Raw genomic sequence first — 24,641 nt, 5'->3', positions numbered from 1 at the left:
CCCACCAGCCACTCCTCGGAAGGAAGGTTGGGCAATCCTACTTCCGTAGTGATACTGCCTCGGAAACCCAAGGAGGGGTCGCTATGAGTCGGGGCCAACTTGACGGCACACAACAACAACAACAACAACAACAAATTATTATTTAATTATTTACTATATGTCTAATCTGTGCTCTCTATTTTTATAGAGTTCTTTATCTTTTCAGAGCACACACTCACTATCTTATTTGATTCTTAAGCCATAACAATCTAGTGAGATACATAATATGAGTATTATTTTAGTTTTATGAATGAAACAAATAGACAAATCAATGTGCTTAAAGTCACAAACCTAGTTCTCCTTCCAACTTTTAAATGCTTATTTCCACTGCTTACTAGACATCATCCCCAGGACCTCAAAATCCATGTGCATAAAATGCAATTATATACACCTTTGAAATCTATTTTTCTTTCTACAATCTTTCATAAGGATATCACCCATTCACTCACTGAAGAATAATAGCATTTAGTAGTAGTAGTAGCCTTAATTCTTCTCTTACCTTTCCAGCTCTAATTATTGACCAAGATCAATAAATTCTATCTCCTTCACATCTCTTAGGTGGATCCCATCCCCATTTGCATGGGATGTCAGTACCTATGACTGGGATTATTGTATTAATTTCTTGACTGGTCTCCTAGTCTCCATACTTACTCCCTTCACATCTACCCGCAGTAGTACTGCTATTTGAGCTATCTTTCAAAATGTAGCTCTTATGAATGTTTCCTAATTCTTCAATGACTCCTATTGTCTATAAGATAAAGTCCATCTTTTTAAAAATAGCATCCAGAGGCAGTAATGATCTGATGCTCCTCTCTTCCATATCTGTGTCATTATGATGTTCTCACATGCACAAGACATAGCTTTTTAATTAATTTTTATGGATAACATGGACTTTCAGGTTTATCTTTTTGTTCTCAACACTAATTCAGTGTTTGGCACATAAAAGGCATCAATAAATATATTTTTAAAAGCATTAGTAAATGACTGGTCAAGAAGTCAATATATCATATGATTATTAAACAGACACCTAACATTGTCTGGCACACAAAAGGTCCACAATAATGTTTAGCGGATGAATAAATAAACCCATTGACATTCAATGATGATGACCAAAAATAAACCCAATCTTTTTCTTACTTTGTCTGCAAGGAACTGGTTGCGACGTTCTTCAATAAGTTTTTCCACGGCCTTCCTGTGTTCTAGTAGCTTCATTCTCTGTTTCTGAGCATTCATTAATTCAATTCGATCATCCTCAGCTAGTTTAGCTAGTGTAGCTTTTCTGAAGATCTCTTCTTCCTCTTTTGCAGCCTGAAGTACTAGCTCCTTCAGTGCCATTTGCTCTTCAAAATTTTGCTTCATCTCTTTTTGCTTTCTCAATTTCATTTCTTCTTCTTCCTATAACAATACAGCAAAAACTTAATTCAGTAACTGTTTCTTTACATCTGATTTATAAAGAAAGAGTGAGATAAAGTTTTGTTAAGCTTAGCATTATAATATGAGACCAGACAAACTGAAAAGTTAAGCCTTTTCAACATAATACTTTGCCCTATTGTTTTAAAACTAGCTGAATAAAAGACATGCTACTGTTGGACTGACATACTGCACTGGGCAAAACTGCTGCAAAAGACCTCTTCAGAGTGTTAAAAAGCAAAGCTGTCATTTTGCCTGATCCAACCCATGGTATTTTTACTCATATGCATGCAAAAGCTGGACCAGGAGAGTTGGAGAGACAGACAAATTGCTGGGGAAATTGTCTTGTATCGCTTATTTTTTAATTTTTTCTGTACTCCAATTAACACATAATCATACTTTGAAAGGAGCTGACATGAAAACTTTTTTTTGAAAACCTGAGTTTACTAATCTGTGCTCTGTGAAATCTGTACCATCTATGAATCCTTCTGGAACTTGCCTGAAACTTCTATCCAAACCAATCATAAGTACTTTTAGTTTCCAGGTTCCTCCCCTTTATGAAATCAGAGCTGTATTTACCCATGTCTAGTCTTCTAATGCTTCTACCATCCTCAAAACTTCTTTAAAATTTACAAACAATAATCCAGCACTGGTAATCAGAAGTTTCTCATGGAAATTCAAAGCTATTTATATCAGTTAAAATCCTTTCATGGAAGCTTTCATTTACTTAACATTTTATTATGAAAATTTTCAAACATACTGAAAAGTTTACAGAATTTTACAGTGATTACCCATATACCTAACACCAACATCCTACCAGTAACATCTACTATTCTTGCTCTGTCATCTATCTACTCAATTAGAACTGATGTTCTTCCCAACACTACAATTTGAAGAAAACTTAGAACTGGACCAATAAACAACATCATGATAAATGGCAAACTGAAGGCATCAAGGATTTCATTCTTCTTGGGTCAACAATCAGTGCCCATGGAAGCGGCAGTTAAGAAATCAAACTACATATTGCATTGGGCAAATCTGCTGCAAAAGGCCTCCTTAAAGTGATAAAAAGCAAAGATGTCACTTTGATAACTACTGTACACCGGGCCCAAGCAATGGTATTTTTAATTGCCTTATATGAAAGCAAAAGCTGGATAATGAAAAAGGAAGACTGAAGAAGAATGGATGTGTTTGCTATTGGCAAAGAAAAATTACTATATGGCCCCCATTAGGTTTCTGAGGCTGTAACTCTTTACAGAAGTAGATTGTCCATCTTCCTTCTGCAGAGCAACTAGTGGGTTTGAACCAACAACATTCAGGTTAGCAGTCAAATGCCTTAGGCACTATGTCACCAGAGCACCTATATTCTACATATGGACTACCAAAAGAATGAACAAATATGTCTCAGAGAAAGTACAGCCAGAATATTCCTTAGAGAGAGGACAGAAAGACTGTCTCATTTACTTTGGACATATCATCAGGAGGGACCAACTGCCAGAGAAAGGCATCATGCTTGGTAAAGTAGAAGGTCAATGAAAAAGAGGGAGATTCTCAATTAAATGGATTGACACAGTGTCTGCAACAATAGGCTCAAACAAAGCAACAACTGATTGTAAGAATGCCACAGGACTGGGCAATGTTGCTATGAGCCGGAACTGATGCCATGGCATCTAAGAACTGATGTAAAATTTAGAACTATCTGTATGGTATGAAAGGAGCTCTGATGATGTAGTGGCTAAGGCATCTGGCTGCTAACCAGAAGGTTGGTGGTTCAAACTCACTAGCTGCTCCGTGGAAGGGAGATGAAGAAATCTACTTCTGTAAAGATTTATTGCCTTGGAAACTCAATGCGGGTTGCTATGAGTCAGAACTGACTCGATGGTAATAGGTTATATGGTATCAAATTGACAACAGCAACTCAAAAGATTACATAGGAACCTTAGGGGGTAGTGATTTTATATCAATGGGGGAGGAACAACTCAGAAAAGGAGGGTGAGAATGATTGCACAATTTGAACAATGTAATCAGCATCACTGAATTGTACATGTAGAAACTTGAACTGGTGGATGTTTTGGTGGGTATATTCTCATCAACAATTAAAAAAAAAAAAAAGAACTGATAAAAATTTTAAATCCAATAAACCTTGGCCAATTTTAACAAAAGCTCCAGGCAGGAAAATTTCCTAAGGTATTCAAATTATTTTCTTAACAACCATATTGACCAGGGTTCTTACAGACAATAGAATTTACTCTAGTTTATGCAGAAAGGGATTTACTACAAATTCCAGGAGGGCCAGAGAATCAAGCTACTATCCTATTGCTCCAGTTCCACAGCTACCATAGCTACCTCAAGTGATGTGATCTTCCTCTATGTGGCTATCTCACTTTGCTCACTTCCATCTTTCACACCTTGCGCTGGCTTGGAGGTGGGGTAGAAGGTGGGAAGGGAAGTCTAGGGGTGTAGAGAGGGTAGTAACTGCTGGAGAGAACCTAGGTCATATGAAGAATGCTAACTAAAGGAAGTCTGAGAAATGTAGTTTTAGCGTTCTGGTCTATAATATAGTAAGACAAATTTTAAAAAGAGGTTGTTAGATGAGCCAATTTGTAGTATGAGCTAAAGGTGTCTTTGTTCATTATATTTTATATTGAATATTCGACCTCTTCTTCATCTATCCATATTTAATCCCTTTTTCAAATCCCATCTTCTTCACCTACCTATACCTAATCCCCCTTTCAAATCCTACCTTCTCCTTGAAGTCTTCTCAAATCACTCCAATCCATACTCATCTCTCTTTCTGGCCTGTACAACATTTAATTTTTCCATCATTGAATTTTATTTCATATGTATATGCCTTATCTCCTCACTGAAAAATAAATTCCTAAAGGGTATATCTTATTTTTCTATAAGAAGCTAGGCACATAGTGTCTTTAATATTATACACTATGTGTGTATTTGCTCACTGAAGGTAGAGTTACTGTCTAAATTTGCTTTTATCTCTTCCAGAACTAGGAGTATTTTATAAATAAAAATGTAATACGTATTAAACTAAATGGACTGCCAACACTTCCTGCACCCAATACAAATTTTAGATTAACCCACTGGTAAAGACATCCACCAAAAAACCAAGTAAGTGTTTTGGGTGAAAAAACCTTAAATTATGTATTTTTTTAACAGAAAATGGTTCATGTATTCTTTGATAGGTCTGGATCAGTACTATGCTCTGTATATAATATGAACTACACAATCTTCCATTCTTTTCTATGCTCTAAAACCTATTATATGATAGGAGAAATAGTGGTTCATTCAAAGTTTAAATAATTTGCAGTAAAATCGCTGTGAGCCTGGAAACTCATAGGCTTTAGATATTTCATTAAGTAATAGATACTTTATAAAGTATCTATCTTAGTCTGATTTTGTCCTTGGAAAGAGAGCCTTAAATAAGGATGTGGTTGCTAACTGAAGAGTAGGTAGTTCGAACCCACCAGACACTCTGAAGGAGAAAGGTGTGATAGTCTTCTCTCTCAATGTTAGCAGTTGTTATTTACTTGGAAAGATGAAATAAGAATACTCCACATTTCAAATTCATTACTAAAGCAGAGGGCATCCTATCACCAAAGATCTTAAATTGATGACCTTTGACGTGAAGGGACAATCAATCTCACAATTTAGGTCAAAATTTTATAGTCTAAATGATCATATTTGGATTGGTTTTTAGAATTATATTAAATTCATTAATGTAACCCTATATTTTGAGAATTGCTACTAAAAACTTGGTTGTCATTTAAGAAAAAAGACAAGCATGAAAATTTCAAGCACTCAATATTCTCTAAAACATTCTGAAAACTAGGAAGGATCTTCATCTTGAAGAAAAAGGTTGCAGTTTTCTCTTAAATAAAACAATATGCATGTCCTTTCAGCTGACAGATATTCTAAAAGGGACAACACATAAAAATAATCAAACTCTTAGTAAAAAATGAATTAGCACTTTTTAAAAGGTCTTTAGGGAAAAGAAGTCATTAACTTTCCCTTCCATACCTAATAAAATCTGACGTGTATATTTTTTGCAAACCTTTTGAATTCTATATAAGAAAACATCTAATGTCAATCTAATGACTGAACTGTTAAGAAACTCTAATTTGTGAGAAAATGAGTTCTTTATGCTAATTACAACACTGTGAGAGGACGAAGTTGATTATCACTTACTTTTCAGGCAAAACAATTGTTTCTTTAGATTATAAATTTCACTTTGCACTTAGAAACCCCAATTTACTCAAATATTTAAATGGGACTAAATATAATTCTATACTTTCAAAATGGTAAAGTTTCTGCTACTACATGATATTTTGTCTACTACATCAACACTTCCTCAGGGTATTTTTAAGACTTTAGGCATATTCTCTTCCAGCTTTGATTACCTTACTATCCATGGAATAAAATAAGACTATGCAAACATATAATCAATGGATGGTACAAAATGGCAGCGTACAGTATGGTGAGTACTGCTGTAAAGCCTTAAGGATACATAAGACAACATTCTAAACTGGTAGTAAAACTCCAGGCAGGATTTTCCAGTTCTCATTATCACTTGTTTCCTAGCATGAGAAGAAGAGCTTTCTAAAAAATAAGTGTGCTTCTTGTGATACAGCATCTGGACCGGTGTGCTGGCTTGAGTGTGGGGCAGGGGCCCCAGCACCGCATAACTCCTGGGACCACCATTCACATGGACTCAGATGGCTGTCCTAGTGCACAGAATTCACATATCCAAAAACCAAATCAAACCAAACTCATTGCTGTTGAGTCGATTCCAATTCATAGTGACCCTATAGGGCAGAAGAGAACTTCCCTACAAGGTTTCCAAGGATGTAATCTTTATGGAAGCAGACTGATAAACTTAAAATCCTGACACATGAGTTAGAGGAAATGATTAGAGCAGTACCCTAACAGTATAACCTCAACTTCTTTTTAAATACTATGAACCAAAAAAACCCAACCTCACTGCTGTCAAGTCCCTTACTGACTCATTGCAACCCCTCCTTGGGTTTCTGAGTGGTATCTCTACAGAAGTAGATTGCCCAATCTTCCTTCCGAGAAATGGCTGGTGGGTTCGAACCGCTAGCCTTCTGGTTAGCAATCAAATACCTTAGACACTATGCCACCAGAGCTCCCCTTTAAATACTATAGTAGCAATTATATTTATGTGATATATTTTTTAATAGTCTAACACAGTTCCTCCTATGAATAATCATAAAATGTCATAAATGTATATATGCTACATGACTATTTACATGATACAGAATATTGGGTATGTGTGGATATATTAAAAAGGCAGTTTCACCACCCCGTTTCAAAATGATATGCCATTCTATGTTAATCATTTGATTAATTTCCCAAAACTTACTTTTAGTTTCCTCCTATCTATTTCAGCTTGCTCTTCCTGGTATAATTCCTGTCGCACTTGTTCCAAATCCTCACGTTGCCGTAGCATTTCTTCTAATTTCTGAGTCAGCTATGAAATTTAAAAAACACACAGATATTTATGTTGTTGTTATGTGCCATCGAGTCGGACCCGACTCATAGCGACCCCTCCTTGGGTTTCCGAGGCAGTAACACTATGGAAGTAGATTGCCCAACCTTCCTTTCGAGGAATCTCAAGTGCCCAAATTCTACAACTATTTTATAATTCCTCCAGTTTTAGAGAAATTATTATGTTCATACCACATTCTGAAGTTGTAGTCTTTTTTCCTCATACTCTTGAACTTTTGCCATCCGATCTTCTTCTCTTTGCTTCTGTATGTTGGCAAACTCTATAATTTTTCGGTTTTCTTCCTCCATCTCCTCACGTTTCTTTTGTCTCCAGAGAGCTTGCTCTTTCTGAAACTCTTCCATATATCTTCGAATTGCATTCATTTTTTCTAACTTTTGTTGTTTTTCCCTAAAAAGCAGTAATGGGTACAGTTTTATAAAAACAGAAATAATAACAATAGTTAAATAAAAAATCTATTTCCCTCTGTCCATAATAATATGGGGGAAAAGACTTTCCTCTTTATTTTGTTCATTCATTCATGCAACAAACATTCCGAGTGCCTACTATGTGCCACTACATATGCTGTCAGGTATCAATTTTCTCTGGATAAAATGTTGCTATGCCTCTCTTCCCTCGGAAACCCAAGGAGGGGTCGCTATGAGTCGGGGTCGACTCGACGGCAAATAACAACAACAACATTTCAGAAAGCTCATTACATAAGCCTTGCATCACTCTACACTTAAGCTATCTGTTGAGAAAACTTATGTCCTCTGACATTCGATATGGTATATGTAAGAAAAACAAATGTTCAGTAGTTCAGTCACTTAAGAATCATTACTAATTATCAGATAACATGCTAGCAAAGATGACAAGAGCTGGTCTCATGTTATGTAACAATAGCTAACATTTATTGAGCACTTGTCCTAGATGTTTTACCTTTTACCACAAGACTATGATAAATTTTAACATAAATGTTTAGCCATGTAAGAAAGTTGGAACAAACTTACAGCTGATCTTCTTCATAGATTTTCCTAACAATTTCATCTATCATGAGCTTCTCTTTCAGCAACTGCACATAAGCTTCCTGCTTTTTTTGTTCTTGTTCTTCAAGTTGTTTTTCTAAGTCATCATAGTATTGTGCTTTTATTTTGTTTCGTCTGTCCTTTGCAGCATTCTCTGCCTCTATTACTCTCTCATGCTCTTCCATCATGGCTCTAGCTATTTCAGCGTCACGTTTCTGTTATTAAAACAAATTTATATTTCCATTTTCAAATATGAGCATAATACAATAGAATATTTTAAGCAGATGTAGTTCAGTTTTATAAAGCCTGCAACATTGAATATTTTCATGTGTCTAGGTAAAAGTGAACCTTCCTCTAATCCTGATGCCGCATTCTTCATATAGTCCAGCTTTTCACTTCTCAAATTATTTGCTCAAGGTACAGATTGAATAAGTACAATAAAAGAAGACAACCCTGACACACACCACTCCTGATTTTAAACCATGAAGTATCCCCTTGTTTTGTTTGGATGACTGCCTCGTGGTCTGCGTGCAGGTTCCTCATAAGCACAATGAAGTGTTCTTGTATCCCATTCATCACAATGTTATCCATAATTTGTTATAATCCACATAGTTGAATATTTCTCCCTAGTTTACTGTGCATTTTGATATTTCTATGATTTATGCCTTTTTTATATTTAATATAGTCAAATCTGACCTATTTTCTGTGTCATGATCCCTATGGTTTATTTCTTTCTAGAAAATGCTTCCTCATTCCAATGTTACCATAAAATGAATCCTCCAAGATTTTCTTTTTATTCTTTCATGACTTCATTTTTAAACTTTCATCAAATAAGTATAGAACTAGCTTTGTCTATGCCACCCCACCCCTCCCCCAGGGAGCTCTGGTAGCATAGTGCCTAAGGCATTTGACTGCTAACCAGAAGGCTGGCAGTTCAAACCCCCTAGCCACTCCTCCGAAGGAAGATTGGGCAATCTACTTCCGTAGTGATACTGTCTTGGAAACCCAAGGAGGGGTCGCTATGAGTCGAGTCCGACTCGATGGCACATAACAACAATAACAACAGGTAAAAAGCAAGCTAAGTCACTGTCATCTAGAGAACGGATTTGGATGACAAGCCAAACCCTAAGAGGCGTTAGTATTCCTTCAAGTAACTCTCTCAGGGAAATATTTGACAGCGATAATTAATAACTCCATATGTGAAAAACAATATGTAAAATTATAAGTACTTTATTAATAACTATTTCAACAGCTAAGGCACCAGTCATTCTTTTCTTTCTTTTTAAGTTGCTCTTGGGCTATTTTCTTCATTTTTAGCTCCACTGTGTATCAGGTTCTATTTAGAGTAAGAATGGAATTAACCTCTTTCCTACATGGCTACTATTCCACGTCTACAACTCCTAAGTTTCTCCTATCCTAAACTTTTTTCCCTGTCACTAGCCCTTGAAGTCTTCCCTTTATTACATATTAACTTAAACTACTTTAACTACTTTAACTTAAAAGGATTTCATATGTCCCTCTGCCTGTCTCCTGAAGTTTTTAATTCACTCATGACTATTCCCTCTGAGTCAGAGACAATCCTGCTTCTTGGATGACTTAAACTCCTTATTTCTCTAGAGCATTTTCAAATTAGATAAAAACAGGTTTCAAGTTAAAATGTACCAGGGAAATTTTAAAAATGACCCTTTACCTTTACGATTGTATCCCAAATGCTGGAATGGTTAGCAGCATCAAACACAAAAGAAGAAACAGATCAAAATGCAAACGCTAAAATGTCTTTCATGATCTAAATTGATACCTGTGAGATATACCATTAATATGACTTGATTAAAATTCTTTCTTTGTAGATTCTTTCTTTGCATATGTTGTACTAAAGTCTTTATAAAAAATATGAAATTATAAAAAAACTCACACACAGATAACCACACACTTATGGAAATACAATGTTCTTATTTTATGGATAAGAAAACTAAGTCTTAGTCAAGTCTCAGATGTATTGACTAATTTTTATAGATCAATTTTATTTAGAAAATAACAGCAATTCTCTCAGGAGTCAAGTTGAAATGTCTACAACTGGCTGGAAACCTCAATTATCAGCATAATTAATTATCAGGATAACAATTTGGTGTAGGAAATGAAGTCTCCCCACCATCTCCTACCACCCTCTCGACTTTTTCTATACTCATTCAATACAATGAATACTCATATACATTTCGCACACACATATATATGCACAGTGCACGTGTGCACACACACACACATCATTTATGGCCAGCCTCTATTCTTATTTGGTGCCTATACTGTACTGCACAGGTTAAGTATTTTGATATACATGTATAATTATATAGGAATGTGTGCATGTTGATATACAAAACACATATTTATGTGTCTGTACATATGTATGTGTCTATGTATAGCCAGGAGCTCTGGTGGTGTAGCACCTAAGGCATTTGACTGTTAACCAGAAGGTTGGTGGTTCAAACCCACCAGCCACTCCTTGGAAGGAAGGTTGGGCAATCTACTTCTGTAGTAACATTGCCTTGGAAACCCAAGGAGGGGTCGCTATGAGTCGGATCCAACTCCACGGCAGTGAGTTTGGTTTTTTTGGTTTTGTGTATAGATATATATACACAAAGACACACATATTGAACACAAATAATGTGTGTATATGTTAAAATACACATATATGTACAGGTTTTAAAAAAGTAAAAACGGTCTATGATATGAATTGTTCTCCAACTAACTTTTCTCTGCAACTTGCTTTTCTTTTTTCTTTTCAGACTATAATATATTCTAGCCAACTTAAAAAGCCAGAATATTGACTTCTACTTCTTTCTTTTTAACAGCTGAGTAACATATGAGGATGTTTCTCTTACAACTATGAAGTATAACCTATACCAGAAGTCTTTTTTTCTAAATGTATTGAAGATATTTAAAATATTATTTAAATATTTTGAAAAAATACTCTTTTCTCTCTTCACGGGGCGGGGGAACACAGAACACATGTGGAATGCAACTTTATGATTAATTTTCTGGACACAGCAACCCTTTTATTTCCAATAATCATCACTATAACATCTGTGAAAGAGATCCTTAGAGAGTACACTCTACCCACCACCATAATGCTCCATGTATCAATAGGAAACAGAAGGGAACTTAAAAACTGGAATCCCTCAATCAGACCTTGGAATCTGTTTGGCCTTTTGGTCCAATAATAACAGCTCAAGTGCACAAGTGCAGCCTTTATTTGTATACTTTTAAGTGTTTCCTCAATAAATTCTATTTTTTATCTATACTGTGTAACATACTGGTGAGCATGTCTGAGACTCCTTTGTCCAAGAGTGTAACTCTTGCTCTGAACTTAGTAGAATTAGAGTTAGAAAAATAGAAACATGAAAAGAAAGCTGTTTATAAAACAAGAGTTTTCAACATAAAATGATAGTTTACTTACTATATTTTTTTATAAAATATATTTTTACTTATATTAAAAAAAAACTAAAAATAGTATTCTAAAATAACTACTCATGCTAACTACTTGTGCTGTACTAGTATGACAAGAATAGAGACCATATGGAATGCTGAGCAACTTAATCCTTCACATCCCTGAAAGGCTCAATATAAAATTATTCATAATTTCTTATATTTTAAAAAAGTATAAAAGTATTTGAGAAATTTAGTAGTGTAAATTCTTTATAGTGTTGAACAATTATCTACAAATTTTGGTTTCTTAAATAAAGCTAAAAATATAAAAGACATAAAAACCAGGAAGATAATTACCATTTGCTCATATTTAATGGAGTCCTTTTCAGCAATCTGAGCTGCCCTTTCTTTATTCATGTAGGCTGCTTTTAACTTCTTCTCCAATTCTCTGAGCTCAATACTGGTTAACAAAAAAAGGCAAAACTTTAAATTTGAGGATATTTCTCTTACTACTATGAAGCATAACCTATACCTGAAATCTTTTTTTTTCTAAATGCATTAAAAATATTTAAAATATTTAAATATTTTGAAAAACTACTCTTTTTTCTCTTCACCCAGGGGAGGGGGAACACAGAACGCACATGGAATGCAACATTACAATTAATTTTCTGGACAAAACAATACTTTTATTTCCAATAATCATCACTAAAACGTTTTTTTTCCCAATGCCTTGTTATAGATTGAATTGTGTCACCCCAAAATATATGTCAAAATTCCAACCTTTCTGCCTATGGATATAATCCCATTTGGAAATAGGGTTTTCTTTATTATGTTAAATGAGGTCATATCAGTGTACAGTATGTCTTAACCCTAATTACTTTTTTTAACAATAGAGAAAACACACACCAAAATATCCCACACACAAGAACCTCCACATTGACAATTCAGTGACATAGATTACATTTTTCATATGGTGCCACCATTATCACTATCATACAAAACATTCCATCACGATTAACATAATACCGATGCTGCCAAACAAAAACTCCCTTGCTGTCTCTCCTCCCCCATGGAAACCATTAACAATGCTTGGTTTCTATATATTTGCTTATTTCATGTAAGTGAAATAATTTAGAGAAACCAAGATACCTGTTTTCTCTTACTTGTTGCCTCATCTTTTCATCCTTTAGACGTTCATGTTTTAGTTTTGCCAACTCTGAAGCCAATTTTTCTTCTTGTTCAAGTTGGAGTTCCCTCAATCTTTTGTTTTCTTCTGCCTGAATGAGAAAAAAAATAACTTTAGATATTCTTCCTCCAGAATCATCTTTTTCTTCTTTTAGGATGAATTTGTCCATAATACAAAACTGCAAGTGCCTTAGGAAAAATGGTTGGCTATTTCATGTGTTTCATAACTATCCGAAGGTCTAGTGGATAACTCTTCATGGACGACAGTAGTTCAAGAGATGATGCTTAGTACTGCAAATTTCTTCATTCTATAACTTTTAAACCTCTTACATTATTCTTCAGACTAAAATATGAATTTGATTTTAAAATTCAAAATACTATTTCAAGAAATACTTTTCTAATTTTTTAAAATGGAAAATTCCAAACATCACCAATTGCAGTGTAGTAAATTACTTAGTATGGCTTTTCTACCCATAAGTCATTGCAAACTCAGTGGTGGAATGAGCAACTGAGGAGCTCCTGATTGTAAATGTTATCCACCTGGGTTACTTCTGTTGGGCATGGCACAATGCAATGTTATGGGAGGCTCTCTCTCAGGTGCTTAGAATTCTGTTGTTATGATTGGTTGGTTTGGCCACTCTGCCAAGCTCAAAAGGAAGCCTCCTAGAGGCAGAACTCTCTCTGACTGCTGGTTGAGGAAGACATGCTGCTGAAAGAGACACACATTGCTGAGTAAGACACTGAGGGACATGCACTGCTGGGAGAGAGACTGTGAGAGACCTGGCTGAGAGACAGCGGGCTGGGAGAGAGACTGAGCACTTTTCCTGAACTTGAATTGTAGCCTGGTGCTTCCCTAATAAACCCCAAAATCTGTGAGTTCTGTGTGGCCACTGCAGCGAATTATCGAACCCAGGAGAGAGGTGGTGTGCTTTGGGAGGAACAGTTGGTGAAAGGGCTGGAGGGAGGCAGCATGTCTGGCCTTGCAGTAATAGGCCTTGGGCTATTCATGGTGATTCTGCCTTCCTCTTGTGGGGTTCTAGGAGGTCAGAATATGTGGCCTCCTTGTCCTTTTTGCACCAATAAACCAAAGCAAACCAAGCCCACTGTCATTGAGTCAATTCCAACTCATCAGGACAGGGTAGAACTGCCCATAGGGTTTCCGAGGCTGTAAATCCTTATGGAAGCAAACTGTCTCATCTTTCTCTCATGGAGCTGCTAGTAGGTTCAAATTGCCCACCTTTTGGTTAGTAGTGAAATATTTTATCCACTGAGCCACCAGAGATCCTAACATGACTGTTCTGGTTACCTAGTGCCGCTCTGACAAGAATATATACCACAAATGGGATGGCCTGAACAAACAGGAGTTTATTCTTACAATTTGGAGGCTTTAAGTCCAAGTTCAAGTATCAGGCTCTAGGGGTTGGGTGAAAGCCCCTCAACCTTGGGGTCTAGCTCTGCCTCCTGCTCCCAGCCCACTGGAGCTAGAGGCGTTTCTTCACTCAGACAGGTGTTGGCTGCTGAGGCTGAGAAGCCCCAAGGTTGACAGATAAAAAGGCACAGTCCCAATGTTACCAAACCACACGGCAAACCATTGATTCAAGTCCATTGTAAGTCCCAAGGTCAGCAGAGCACAGCAGGCTGATGAGCAGCGACAGGGCTACATGCAGGTCCAGGCGTGCCATAGGCTAGAGACCATTCCCAGGGCTTCTCCTTACATACAGGAAGCAGACCACATCCCAAAGGCAGCTACTCAGCTGCTTGTGGCAGATCCCACCATGGAGTTGATTGCCAGTTTCATCATGGGGAATAACTACCACCAGCTGCCCAGCCACTCAACCAGGCCCAGCCAAGGTGACACACAAACTTAACTACCACAATGACCAACAGTAAAAAACATTAAAATATACCCTCAGGTAATCATCAACCATCTTCAACAATTATTTTGGTAATCTACCCTCCTACTACACTCTTACCTTGTCCTTGTTCTTCTCTTTTGCTAGAGTATTTTCAAACAAATCTTAGACATCATGTCATTTACAATGTAAATAATTCAGTGCTTTTAAATCCAATTCAGATCCAATAATGGAATCTGTACTTGTTTTATATAACAATGCCATTAACATACTGAACAATAATTCCTCAATAATGTCTAATGCCCTGTCAATGTTCAAGTTTCTTCAACTGTCTCAAAGATGCTTCTTTTCCAGCTGGTTTGTTCAAGTCAAGATCCAAACAAGGTCCACCTGTTGCATTTGGCTATAATTCCTCTTAGGTCTTTTTCATTCTATAATTATTATCCTGTCCTTTATTTTTTTCCAAGTCATTGATTATAGAAATTAGAGCATACATCCTATAGAATGACCCACATTCTGAATTTGACTGGTTGCATGCCCAAGATATAATTTGTTTCTCTTTTGTATTTCCTGTAAAATAGTATAAATATCTAGAAGCATGACTACATTCTGTATTTAGGAAAAAATATAGGTTTGTTATATATTTTTTCTGCATATTTTTCAGGCACATAATTTTAGGGTTTTCCACAGTTAGAAATGCAAAGATTGAGCAGCAGATTCATTTGGAATCAATGATATTAGGAAAAAATGATCTTAAAAAGATTCTTGATTAAATTTTTAAGTGCCATATAACTTTGATCGAATTTATAACCAAAGTGCAAAAAGACATGTCTTTAGTTGAAAGTCCTTTATCATCACTTCCTACTTCCTCTTCTGTTCTTTCTCTCTAGACATAATCTTTGCTTTCCATCCAACACTAAATTAATTTCATGTAACCCAAATAAACCATAAGAAGACAAATCACATAAGACAGTCTATGAGTATTACCCACACAATACTTGGTTGAAAGGAGAAAAGCGTAACTTTGCAAGTAAAAGGATCAGGTGGTTATCACCTTAATCAATATTAACATCTCTAAAAGTAAGACAACTAGAAATTATGTTTTGCTTGATAAGATGCAATATGAAGCACATTATCATGTAGGACATATTCTCGAATCTAATTACACCTTTTTGCTGTACTTCCACTTTATAGGAAACACAAATGAAAAAATAAGGTAAATGATAATAAACCAAAAATCAAAACCAAACTCACTGCCATCAAGTTGGACTTGACTGATAGCGACCCCTCCTTGGGTTTCCAAAATGGTAACAGGAGAAAGTAATCAGACAAATGCATGGAACATTCTACAGGATAACCTCAATATGTCACTGAGAACTGAGAAAACAACAATAACAACAGGGGAGAATTCTATATTAAAAGACTTAAAAGAACTTCCACTTTCAGGAAGATGGAACGCAGGTATTTTTCCCTACTCTTTGTGCTAAGTATAATTAAAAGGAGCTCTGCTAGTTTTGTGCCTAAGGCATTTGACTGCTAACCAGAAGGCTGGCGATTCAAACCCACTAGCCACTCCTCAGAAGGAAGGTTGAGCAATCTACTTCTGTAGAGATACTGCCTCAGAAACCCAAGGAGGGGTCGCTATGAGTAAGATCTGACTCAATGGCAGTGAGTTTGGTTGGTTTTGGAAGTATAACTAAAAGCCCAAGATGTTATATACAAAACAAAGTCTCTCAGAAGACTCTGAAAGGTGGAGGAAAGAAGACAGAAGACTGGCTAGAGAGCACAGTTTTCTTTTTGCCTCATATATCCCAGACTTGGAGCTCAAGAAGCCAGCAACCCAGAAACCCCAACAATGCATACACAGACGTAACAAGAGCCTGTTCTCTCTAGTTAAAGGACCAGGAAAGGGGCATCCTAGCACAATAGAAAACCGTTAGATAATACATAACTGCCTACTTCAGCCAAACACCACATAAAACATGGTGGCTCATCCCTACCCTCACCAGCAAAGGTTGGGTGAAGAGACTAGACTTTCACCCTCATGAGGATTTAATGAGGTACCTCAATAACCCCACTTAGGGTTGTCAGAGAAGGCCAAACAGAGAGCCAGGACTTTTAATCCTGCCATTTGGTAACATGGTCCATATATCTTCTACAGTGTCAGTGGCAATTACAGGGCAAGACTGAACTTCCAGCCCCACCTAGCAGTAACAAGGTATGCCTCTGGCTCCCTGTTAGTGTAAAGCCAGAGGAGAACTTAGCCTCAGCAAAGAAATAGAAAATGTCAACACAAAAACAGAAAAAAATAAAAAGAAACAAATGTACATTTAACAACTGAAAAATATGTACATAAAAGAATCACTTGGGGATTTATAAAAATCACCTGGGGATCGTATTAATATATATAGATTCTGAGTCAATATATCTGGGGTGGAAATACACATTCTCAGCAGGGGGTCAAACTGGAATGAACAGGTTTGAAACCCTAGTCAAAAATGAAAGAAAACAATGATTTAGGCAGACACCAATGCAAGTAACTGGGGCACTAACTATTTGAAAATTAACCATTTATCCCCCCTCTTCTGTAAGAACTTTATTTCAGAATACTGAATTACCCAGTTGATGAGGGAAAGTTCTTTACAGAGGAATTTCAGCAAATTACATACGAAAAGGGCAACAGAATTATAAAATCACTGTTTTGTAATCACTGATAAAAAATGATTCACTGGTGAAACTACTAGATGAAAGGTTGATGTTGTTGTTGATGTTATGTGCCATCAAGTTGGACCCAACTCATAGCATACGCTACCAGGGCTCCCTGAAAGGTTGATGGGGACCTTTAAAATGGAACAACTAGGCTATCTCACTAAATCAACATTAGCATCTAAAAGTGAAACAATCAAACATTGTGTGCCTCCTATGTGACACTTGTGATACAACATAAAGGACAACATGACATATAGAGTAACCTTCCCCAAAAATTGTACCTAAATCTATTCATGCCTTTAAAGCTAATTTCCATTTAAATATAGATAAGGGAACAAATTAAAGGAACCATGAGAAAGCAGACAAACAAATCCAGAATGTAAGATCCTATAAAACAACTAGCCTAGTCAAACAAGTTAAAAACTTAAAAATATATAATGGAAGATAGAGGGACTATTTTAAATAAAGAGAGATTTAATGGACAACTATGAACCTTGTATTGATCCTGATTAAAGCAAATCAACTACAAAAACTGATTTTTGAGACCATCACAAATCTGATCACGGAATGGTATTAAATAATATCCAGAATTTATTGATAATTCTATTAGATGACATAATGGTATTTCTATGTAAGAAAACATATGTATTTTATAAGATGTATACAGAAGTATGCAGGATAAGTTGATAGGATATCTGAGATTATCTTTAAAATTAAAGAAAAAAGTAGAGTAAAAAGAATAGAAAAACAAAATCTGATTCCTAGTGTCTGATTGCTCAGGGTTAAAGAATCAAGTCCAAGCATTTGGGATTTGGAACACAGAGGGATAGATATCACTTTTAAAACCTGCTTTTGCTATTTCCACAGTATCCTACAAGCACTCAAAAAATACTGAAATATCAGAATAATCTTTTCACATTCATGAGAACACATTTCTCTCGTATATCTCATCTTCCCCTTTTCTCTTGGCTTGATTCTTTAGAATATTTAGAAATTTCCATTGGGAAAAAATCTGCTTGTTTCAGGAGTTTTATATATGTGAAGTATTTAAATTCTTCAAGGAAGTATTTTAAAAATCAGAAAAATACTTAATACGAAAGTGTTCATTTTCTACCACTAAAAAAGGCACATGTTTAATTTCAGTAAAATCAAATAATCTTACTGCTAAGTTTTTTATTTTAGAAATTTGTGGAAAGCACCACAATTACACTTATGCACTGTGGAAGTTAATAACCATAGATTTCATAAAACTGAGTGCTTACTCAGTATCAGGCACTGTTTTCAAGGGCTTTATATGTATTAACTCATTAATTATTTTAACAATCCTATGAAATAAGTACTATTATTACTCCTTATTTTATGGATGAGGCATAAAAATTCAAAGCAATTTACCCAAGTTCTGTTTAAGTAATACAAAGATTCAGAGACATGCTGTCTAGCACAGGGACCCAACCATTTACAACTACATTGGGCTGACTCACAGTGTTGTTGTTGTTATGTGTGGTCTAGTTGGACCCAACTCATAGTGACCCCTCCTTGGGTTTCCGATATGGGATCATTATGGAAGTAGATTGCCTAACCTTCCTTCTGAGGAGTGGCTGGTGGGTTTGAACTGCCAGCTTTCTGGTTAGCAGTCAGGTGCCTTAGGCACTACTCTACCTGAGCTCCTGACTCACAGTGAAGCATCCCTTATCTGATGTTGTTGTCCATCTCCACTCAATTCCAACATCAGCAGTTGGATTTCATCATTTCCAAGGAGAAAAAGGAAAAAAAAAAATGTAATAATGAATAGTAAAACTTACCTTTTGAATGGCCTCTTCCATATCCAACTCGAATTGTTCATTCTGTAATAATCTGAGGAATCTCTTGCGTTCCACATGGTCATCATTTTCATTCTTCACCTTCAGGTCCCTGACTTGACTGTCTATCTTTTCTAGTGCTTTGATATGCAATTTTTTGGAATAGTTTTCATCTACTAATTTCTGATGCCTTTCAGCAAAGCTCAAATTTCTTCTTTTGGATGTCTATAATGTGGGGGCGGGGGGGAGAGACAGAGAGAAAAACTATGCATACTTTAATATTTAAAAATCAGTAATTTTTAAATGATACAAAGATAGGTAACTAACATACAATAGGGCTTCCTTGCTAAATTCAGAGAATTTACCGTAACAAACGAGTAAACATAGATGAATATATTGATATATCAATAAGGTAGATACTATTATTATTCCTCATTTTATAGATGAGGCATAAAAGTAAAAGCAACTTCCAAGATTCAGCAGCTAATAAACAAAAGACAGGCAGTCTAGCTCTATAGGCTCATTTCTTTACCACTGCACAGGAAATTCCTCCTCTTCTCATTCTACTCCCTAAACCCGAACAGAAGGTACTATTCTGAAGCTGGTCAAGTTTTCCTAATATAAATTTAATAGGGCAACCCGCTGGTATCCATCCATTCACTCTCTCTGGGACTTTTACTTCCACTGATTTGTCCGGAGGTTCTACGTATTTCCTCAGATTTCCAGAAATATAAGAAATAAGATTTTATCAGCCAGATTTAGAGATAAACCAAAACCAAACCCCCTGCCATCCAGGACATTCCGACTCACAGCCACCGCATAGGGTTTACGGAAGCAGACTGCCGCATCTTTTAAACGCTGGGCGGCTGATAGGTTCCAACCTTTTGGTTAGCAACCAAGCACTTAACCACTGCACTACCAGGGCTCCTAATTCTCAGATCAGGCACTTCGAATCATTTTGTAGAAGCAAGCGGGCTCTAAACTATATTAAATCAATAAATAAGTAGTTTCAAGTCCCTTGACCAGCTCACCATCTTGGCTGGCGAAATCTCTTCTCTGTGGCCCCAGCGGCACTACCTCTCCGCAAACCAAAACGCCAGCAGCTCGGCGGGGCTGCAACCAGATCTGCCTGCCACAGCGTTTACGCGGTGTCCCAGCAACCGCCACCGCAGCGCCAAGGCCTGACGGGGGCCAACCAGCTCAATCCTCGGCCTCCTATTGGGGGCGGCAAGATACAATCGCCACAGAGTTTCTTGAGAGCCTGGCGGCGCGGCTTCTTTTATAGGTCTAATCCAGATAGGCGGGAAGTTCAGACTGGGGCTTTAACAGTCGGAGAGAGCGCCCTGGGAACTCTGGTAGCCTAGTGCCTAAGGCCTTTAACTGCTACCCAGAAGACTGGTGGTTCAAACCCACCAGCCACTCCTCCGAAAGAAGGTTGGGCAATCTACTGCTGTAGTGATAGATAGTGCCTTGGAAACCCAAGGAGGGGTCGCTAAGAGTCCGGCTCGCTCAACGGCACTTAGCAACAGAGAGCCTAAGATTTTTTCCCAAGCTGCCGAACTGAACTAAGTATAGAACATGGAGCTGGAGGGAATTTCCACACACAGCATCCTACATCCTCAAAGCCTGTTCTGTAAAGGTTGATGACTTCATTCTCAATAATAGTTGCCCAAGTCACTGTTGCTCTTCTTGGGGTCCTGTGAGACATGTGCGTAGCGAGTACTTCCAGGTGCCTTCACTTGACCCCCACAGAAAATGTTGAACCTTGGGAATAAAATGTGTGGGTCATATGGTCTTATTCAGCTATAATAGATGGTCCAGCTACCAATGAAAGAGCAGGTAGATCATGACCAGACTGTTGGTCTGGTTTATTTTATTAGCATGTTAAACAAGGTCTGGTTTATTTTATTAGCATGTTAAACATTAAAGTCCATTTCAGATGGAAGAATTTAAGAACAGGTATGGATCAGAGAAATTAGTGAAATATACCAGTTCAAACCCACCAGCCACTCCTCGCAACCTCAGAAACCCAAGGAGGGGTCGTTATGAGTCAGACCTGACTCGAAGGCAGTGAGTTTGGTTTTTTAGTTTAGTTTTCTCAAACCTGAATTTTTTTTTTTCAAAGAAATTTAGCAGCAGTTGGTGTTATCCTAATTTGAAGTCTAACTTGTGTAGTAATTTATCTTCTTAGATACTGATAACAAACAGGACTTCCAATTTCAGCATAAAGACCCTGGAAATTGCCAAACTGATCATTAAAACAAGAAAGAAAGAAAAAACCAACAACGGAAAATCAACAATTTTTCTTGATTCTGATAAAAAACTGAAGTCACTGAGAAAACTGCCGTGGAGAAACACATGAATCTCAAAAGTAAAAGCTGACAACTACTTACCTGGAACAGAAGACACTAGAGCCAGAAATAGTTGTTGTCGTTAGGTGCCAACAAGTGGATTCCCAATTCTAACAACCCTATGTACAACAGACCAAACCACTGCTTGTACTGCACCACCTCACAATGGTTGCTATGTTTAAGTCCATTGTTGCAGCCACTGGGTCAATCCATCTCCTTAAGAGTCTTTCTTTTTTTTTTTTTTTTGCTGACTTTACCAAGCATGATGGCCTCTTGATAACAAAGAACGTGAGATGAAGTCTTGCCATCCTCACTTTCAAGGAGCATTCTGGCTGTACTTCGTCCAAGAGAGATTTGATCATTCAGAGCAGCTTGGACTCCCTCCTTCAATACCATCAGTTCTTCACCCTATGCTACTTCCTGAAGTCGTTGGATGTCAACCAATTCTTTTTGGTATTGTGACCCTGAGATTACCTTTCCTTGAAATGGGCACAAATATAAATCTCTTCCAGTCAGTTGGCCAGATAGCTCTCTTCTAAATCTCCTGGCGTACCCAAGGGAGTGCTTCCAATATGGCATCCATTTGTTGAAACATCTCAGTGGGTATCCTGTCAATTCCTGGAGCCTTGTTCATCGCTACTTCCTTCAGTGCAGCTTCGATTTCTTCCTTCAATACCATTGGTTCTTGATCATATGCCACCTCCTAAAATGGATGAACATTGACCAGTTCTTTTTGGTACAGTGACTGTGTATTCCTTCCATCTTCTTTTGATGTTTCCTGCATCATTCAATATTTTGCCCATAGAATGTTTCAATTTTGCAACTTAAGGCTTAAATTTTTTCTTCAGTTCTTTCACTTTGTGAAATGCTGAGCATGTTCTTCCCTTTTGGTTTTCTAACTCCAGGTCTTTGCACATTTCATTATAATAATTGGCTTTGTCTTCTTTAGCTCTTTGAAATCTTCTGTTCATCTCATTTATCTTGTCATTCTTCCATTTATTTTAGCCGCTCTTCATTCAAAGGCAAGGTTCATGGTCTCTTCTGACATCCATTTTGGTCTTTTCTTCCTTTCCTGTCTTATAAATGACCTTTTGCTTTCCTCATGGATGATGTTCTTGATGTCATCCCACAATATTTCTGGTTTTCAGTCACTGGTGTTCAAATGTGTCAAATCTATTCTTTAAATGGTCTCTAAATTCAGGTCATATTTTGGCTCTCGTGGACTTGTTTTAATTGTCTTCAACTTCAAGTTGAACTTGCATATGAGCAGTTGATGGTCTGTTCCACAATCAGCTCCTGGCCTTTTTGGCTGAAGATACTGAGTTTTCCTTCGCCTCTTGCCAAAGATGTAGTCAATCTGATTCCTGGGTACTCCATCTGGCAAAGTCCACGTGTATAGCTGCCATTTGTGTTGTTGAAAATGGTATTTGAAATGAATAAATCATTGGTCTTGCAAAATTCTATCATGTAATCTCCAGTGTCATTTCAATAACCAAGGCCAAATTTTCCAACTAACAGTGATTCTTCTTCATTCCAACTTTTGTATTCCAGTCACCAGTGATAATCAGCACATCTTGATTGCATGCTTGGTCAATTTCAGACTGCAGAAGTTGGTAAAAATCTTCAATTTCCTTGTCTTTGGCTTTGGTGGTTGGTATATAAATTTAAATAATAGTAGTATTAACTGGCCTTCCTTGTAGGCATATGGATATTATCCTATCACTGACAGCATTGTACTTCAGGACAGATCTTGAAACATTCTTTGTGACATTGAATGCCATGCCATTCCTCTTCAATTTGTCATTCCTGGCATAGTAGATCACATGGTTGTCTGATTCAAAATGGCCAAATCTGGTCCATTTCAGCTCAGTAATGCCTAGGATATCAATCTTTATGTGTTCCATTTCATTTTTGACAACTTCCAATTTTCCTAGATTCATACTTCTTACATTCCATTTTCCAATTATTAATGGATGTTTGCAGCTGTTTCTTCTCATTTTGAGTGCCACATCAGCAAATGGAGGCCCTGAAAGCTTTACTCCATCCCACATCATTAAAGTCGGCTCTACTCTGAGGAGGCAGCTCTTCCCTAGTCGTATTTTGAGTGCCTTCCAACCTGAGGGGCTCGCAATTTGGCACTGTATCAGACAATGTTTCAGGGCTAGTCATAAAGTTGTCAAGTAATATATGAGACAGTGTTTCCATACTATTCATAAGGTTTTCACTGGCCAATTCTTTGAGAAGTGGTTGGCCGTTTTCTTCTTCCAAGTCTGTCTCAGTCTGGAAGATCTGCTAAAACCCGTCCACCGTGGGCAATCCTCCTGGCATTTGAAACACCAATGGCACAGCCTCCAGCCTCACAGCAATATGCAAGCCACCACAGTGTGACAAACTGACAGACAAGTTTGTTTCCCTTGGCTTCCTGCCTGGGGGTTCTCCCTGTTCCTGCTGTCAGCTGGCTGCCACTTCCTGCCTGGAGTCTCTTTCCTGCTTACCTGTTCCAAACATTAAATGTTTAGTTAATTGAAAAAGGTGAGCTCTATCTTGTATGTTAAAAACAAAAACAAAACAAAAAAAAAAAAAACCTGAAATTAAATTGCTGACACAAAGGGCTCCTAAATCACACTAATATTAATTTTTGCTAGGAAATATTTCTAACATTAAGACTAATATATTAATCAAACACACAAAGTATATCACTCATCAACACATACATTATTTATTTGGTCAGGCAGTTAAAATGAACATACCAAGACTATTTGCTTCTTAAAATATGCAATTGATATTTCATTGGGCAAAAACATCACACATAGTGTCAGTAGTTTACATGTGTCACTAATTGTCTAAACTCATCAAAATGTGCCTAGTACAGACTCCTGAACATAGTATACCTTAATGAATATATGTTGAAAGATTGACTGTACATTAGAGTGGAGTAATCTGAGTGTTAAGTGGATCAGAAGTGTAATTCAGATGGGGAATCTATTGTGCAGAAGGAGGGAAAGGCAATGTATTCAGCTGACAGAAGTAAGAGGAAACAATATAGGTCAGCCAGAACTTGAAACAAGAGAGACAAAACAAGAATTTCAAAAAGGTCTCATGGTAAAATGGCTTGCATGTTTTTAACCACAATAGTGAGAGGAGCCAAGAACCCAATAGGATTCTGACTAAGTAGAGTTTGAGTTCTTATTTAAGGAGCACTTGTACTGCATTCTGGATTGTTCTGGCAATGGGTCCTCACCTTATGTTAATGATATCTGTCTTAGCTCTCCAGTGTTGCTTGCTATAACAGAAATACCAGAAGTGGATGGCTTTTTTTTTTTTTTTTT

The 24,641-nt window shown here is 37.0% G+C and overlaps 1 protein-coding gene across 1 annotated transcript in view; it reads right to left on the bottom strand.

Moving 5' to 3' along the window:
* MNS1 (meiosis specific nuclear structural 1) overlaps positions 1-24,641 on the bottom strand; it is a 74,869-nt gene that overhangs the window by 24,342 nt on the left and 25,886 nt on the right. The window contains exons 2-9 of the mRNA XM_007935132.2: positions 20,107-20,248; positions 18,965-19,186; positions 12,565-12,692; positions 11,773-11,875; positions 7,981-8,210; positions 7,165-7,381; positions 6,848-6,955; positions 1,177-1,434 (exon numbers count right to left, since the gene is read on the bottom strand). Of these exons, the coding sequence (XP_007933323.2) occupies positions 1,177-1,434; positions 6,848-6,955; positions 7,165-7,381; positions 7,981-8,210; positions 11,773-11,875; positions 12,565-12,692; positions 18,965-19,186; positions 20,107-20,248 (1,408 nt within the window). The remainder of the gene's footprint in view (positions 1-1,176; positions 1,435-6,847; positions 6,956-7,164; positions 7,382-7,980; positions 8,211-11,772; positions 11,876-12,564; positions 12,693-18,964; positions 19,187-20,106; positions 20,249-24,641) is intronic.

Source organism: Orycteropus afer, unplaced genomic scaffold, assembly GCF_000298275.1.
Source record: "Orycteropus afer afer isolate SDZICR_OR568_19922 unplaced genomic scaffold, OryAfe1.0 scaffold00026, whole genome shotgun sequence".
Classification (NCBI taxonomy): domain Eukaryota; kingdom Metazoa; phylum Chordata; class Mammalia; order Tubulidentata; family Orycteropodidae; genus Orycteropus; species Orycteropus afer.
Note: the sequence above shows the minus strand (reverse complement) of the source record. Positions and strands in the feature narration are given on the sequence as shown.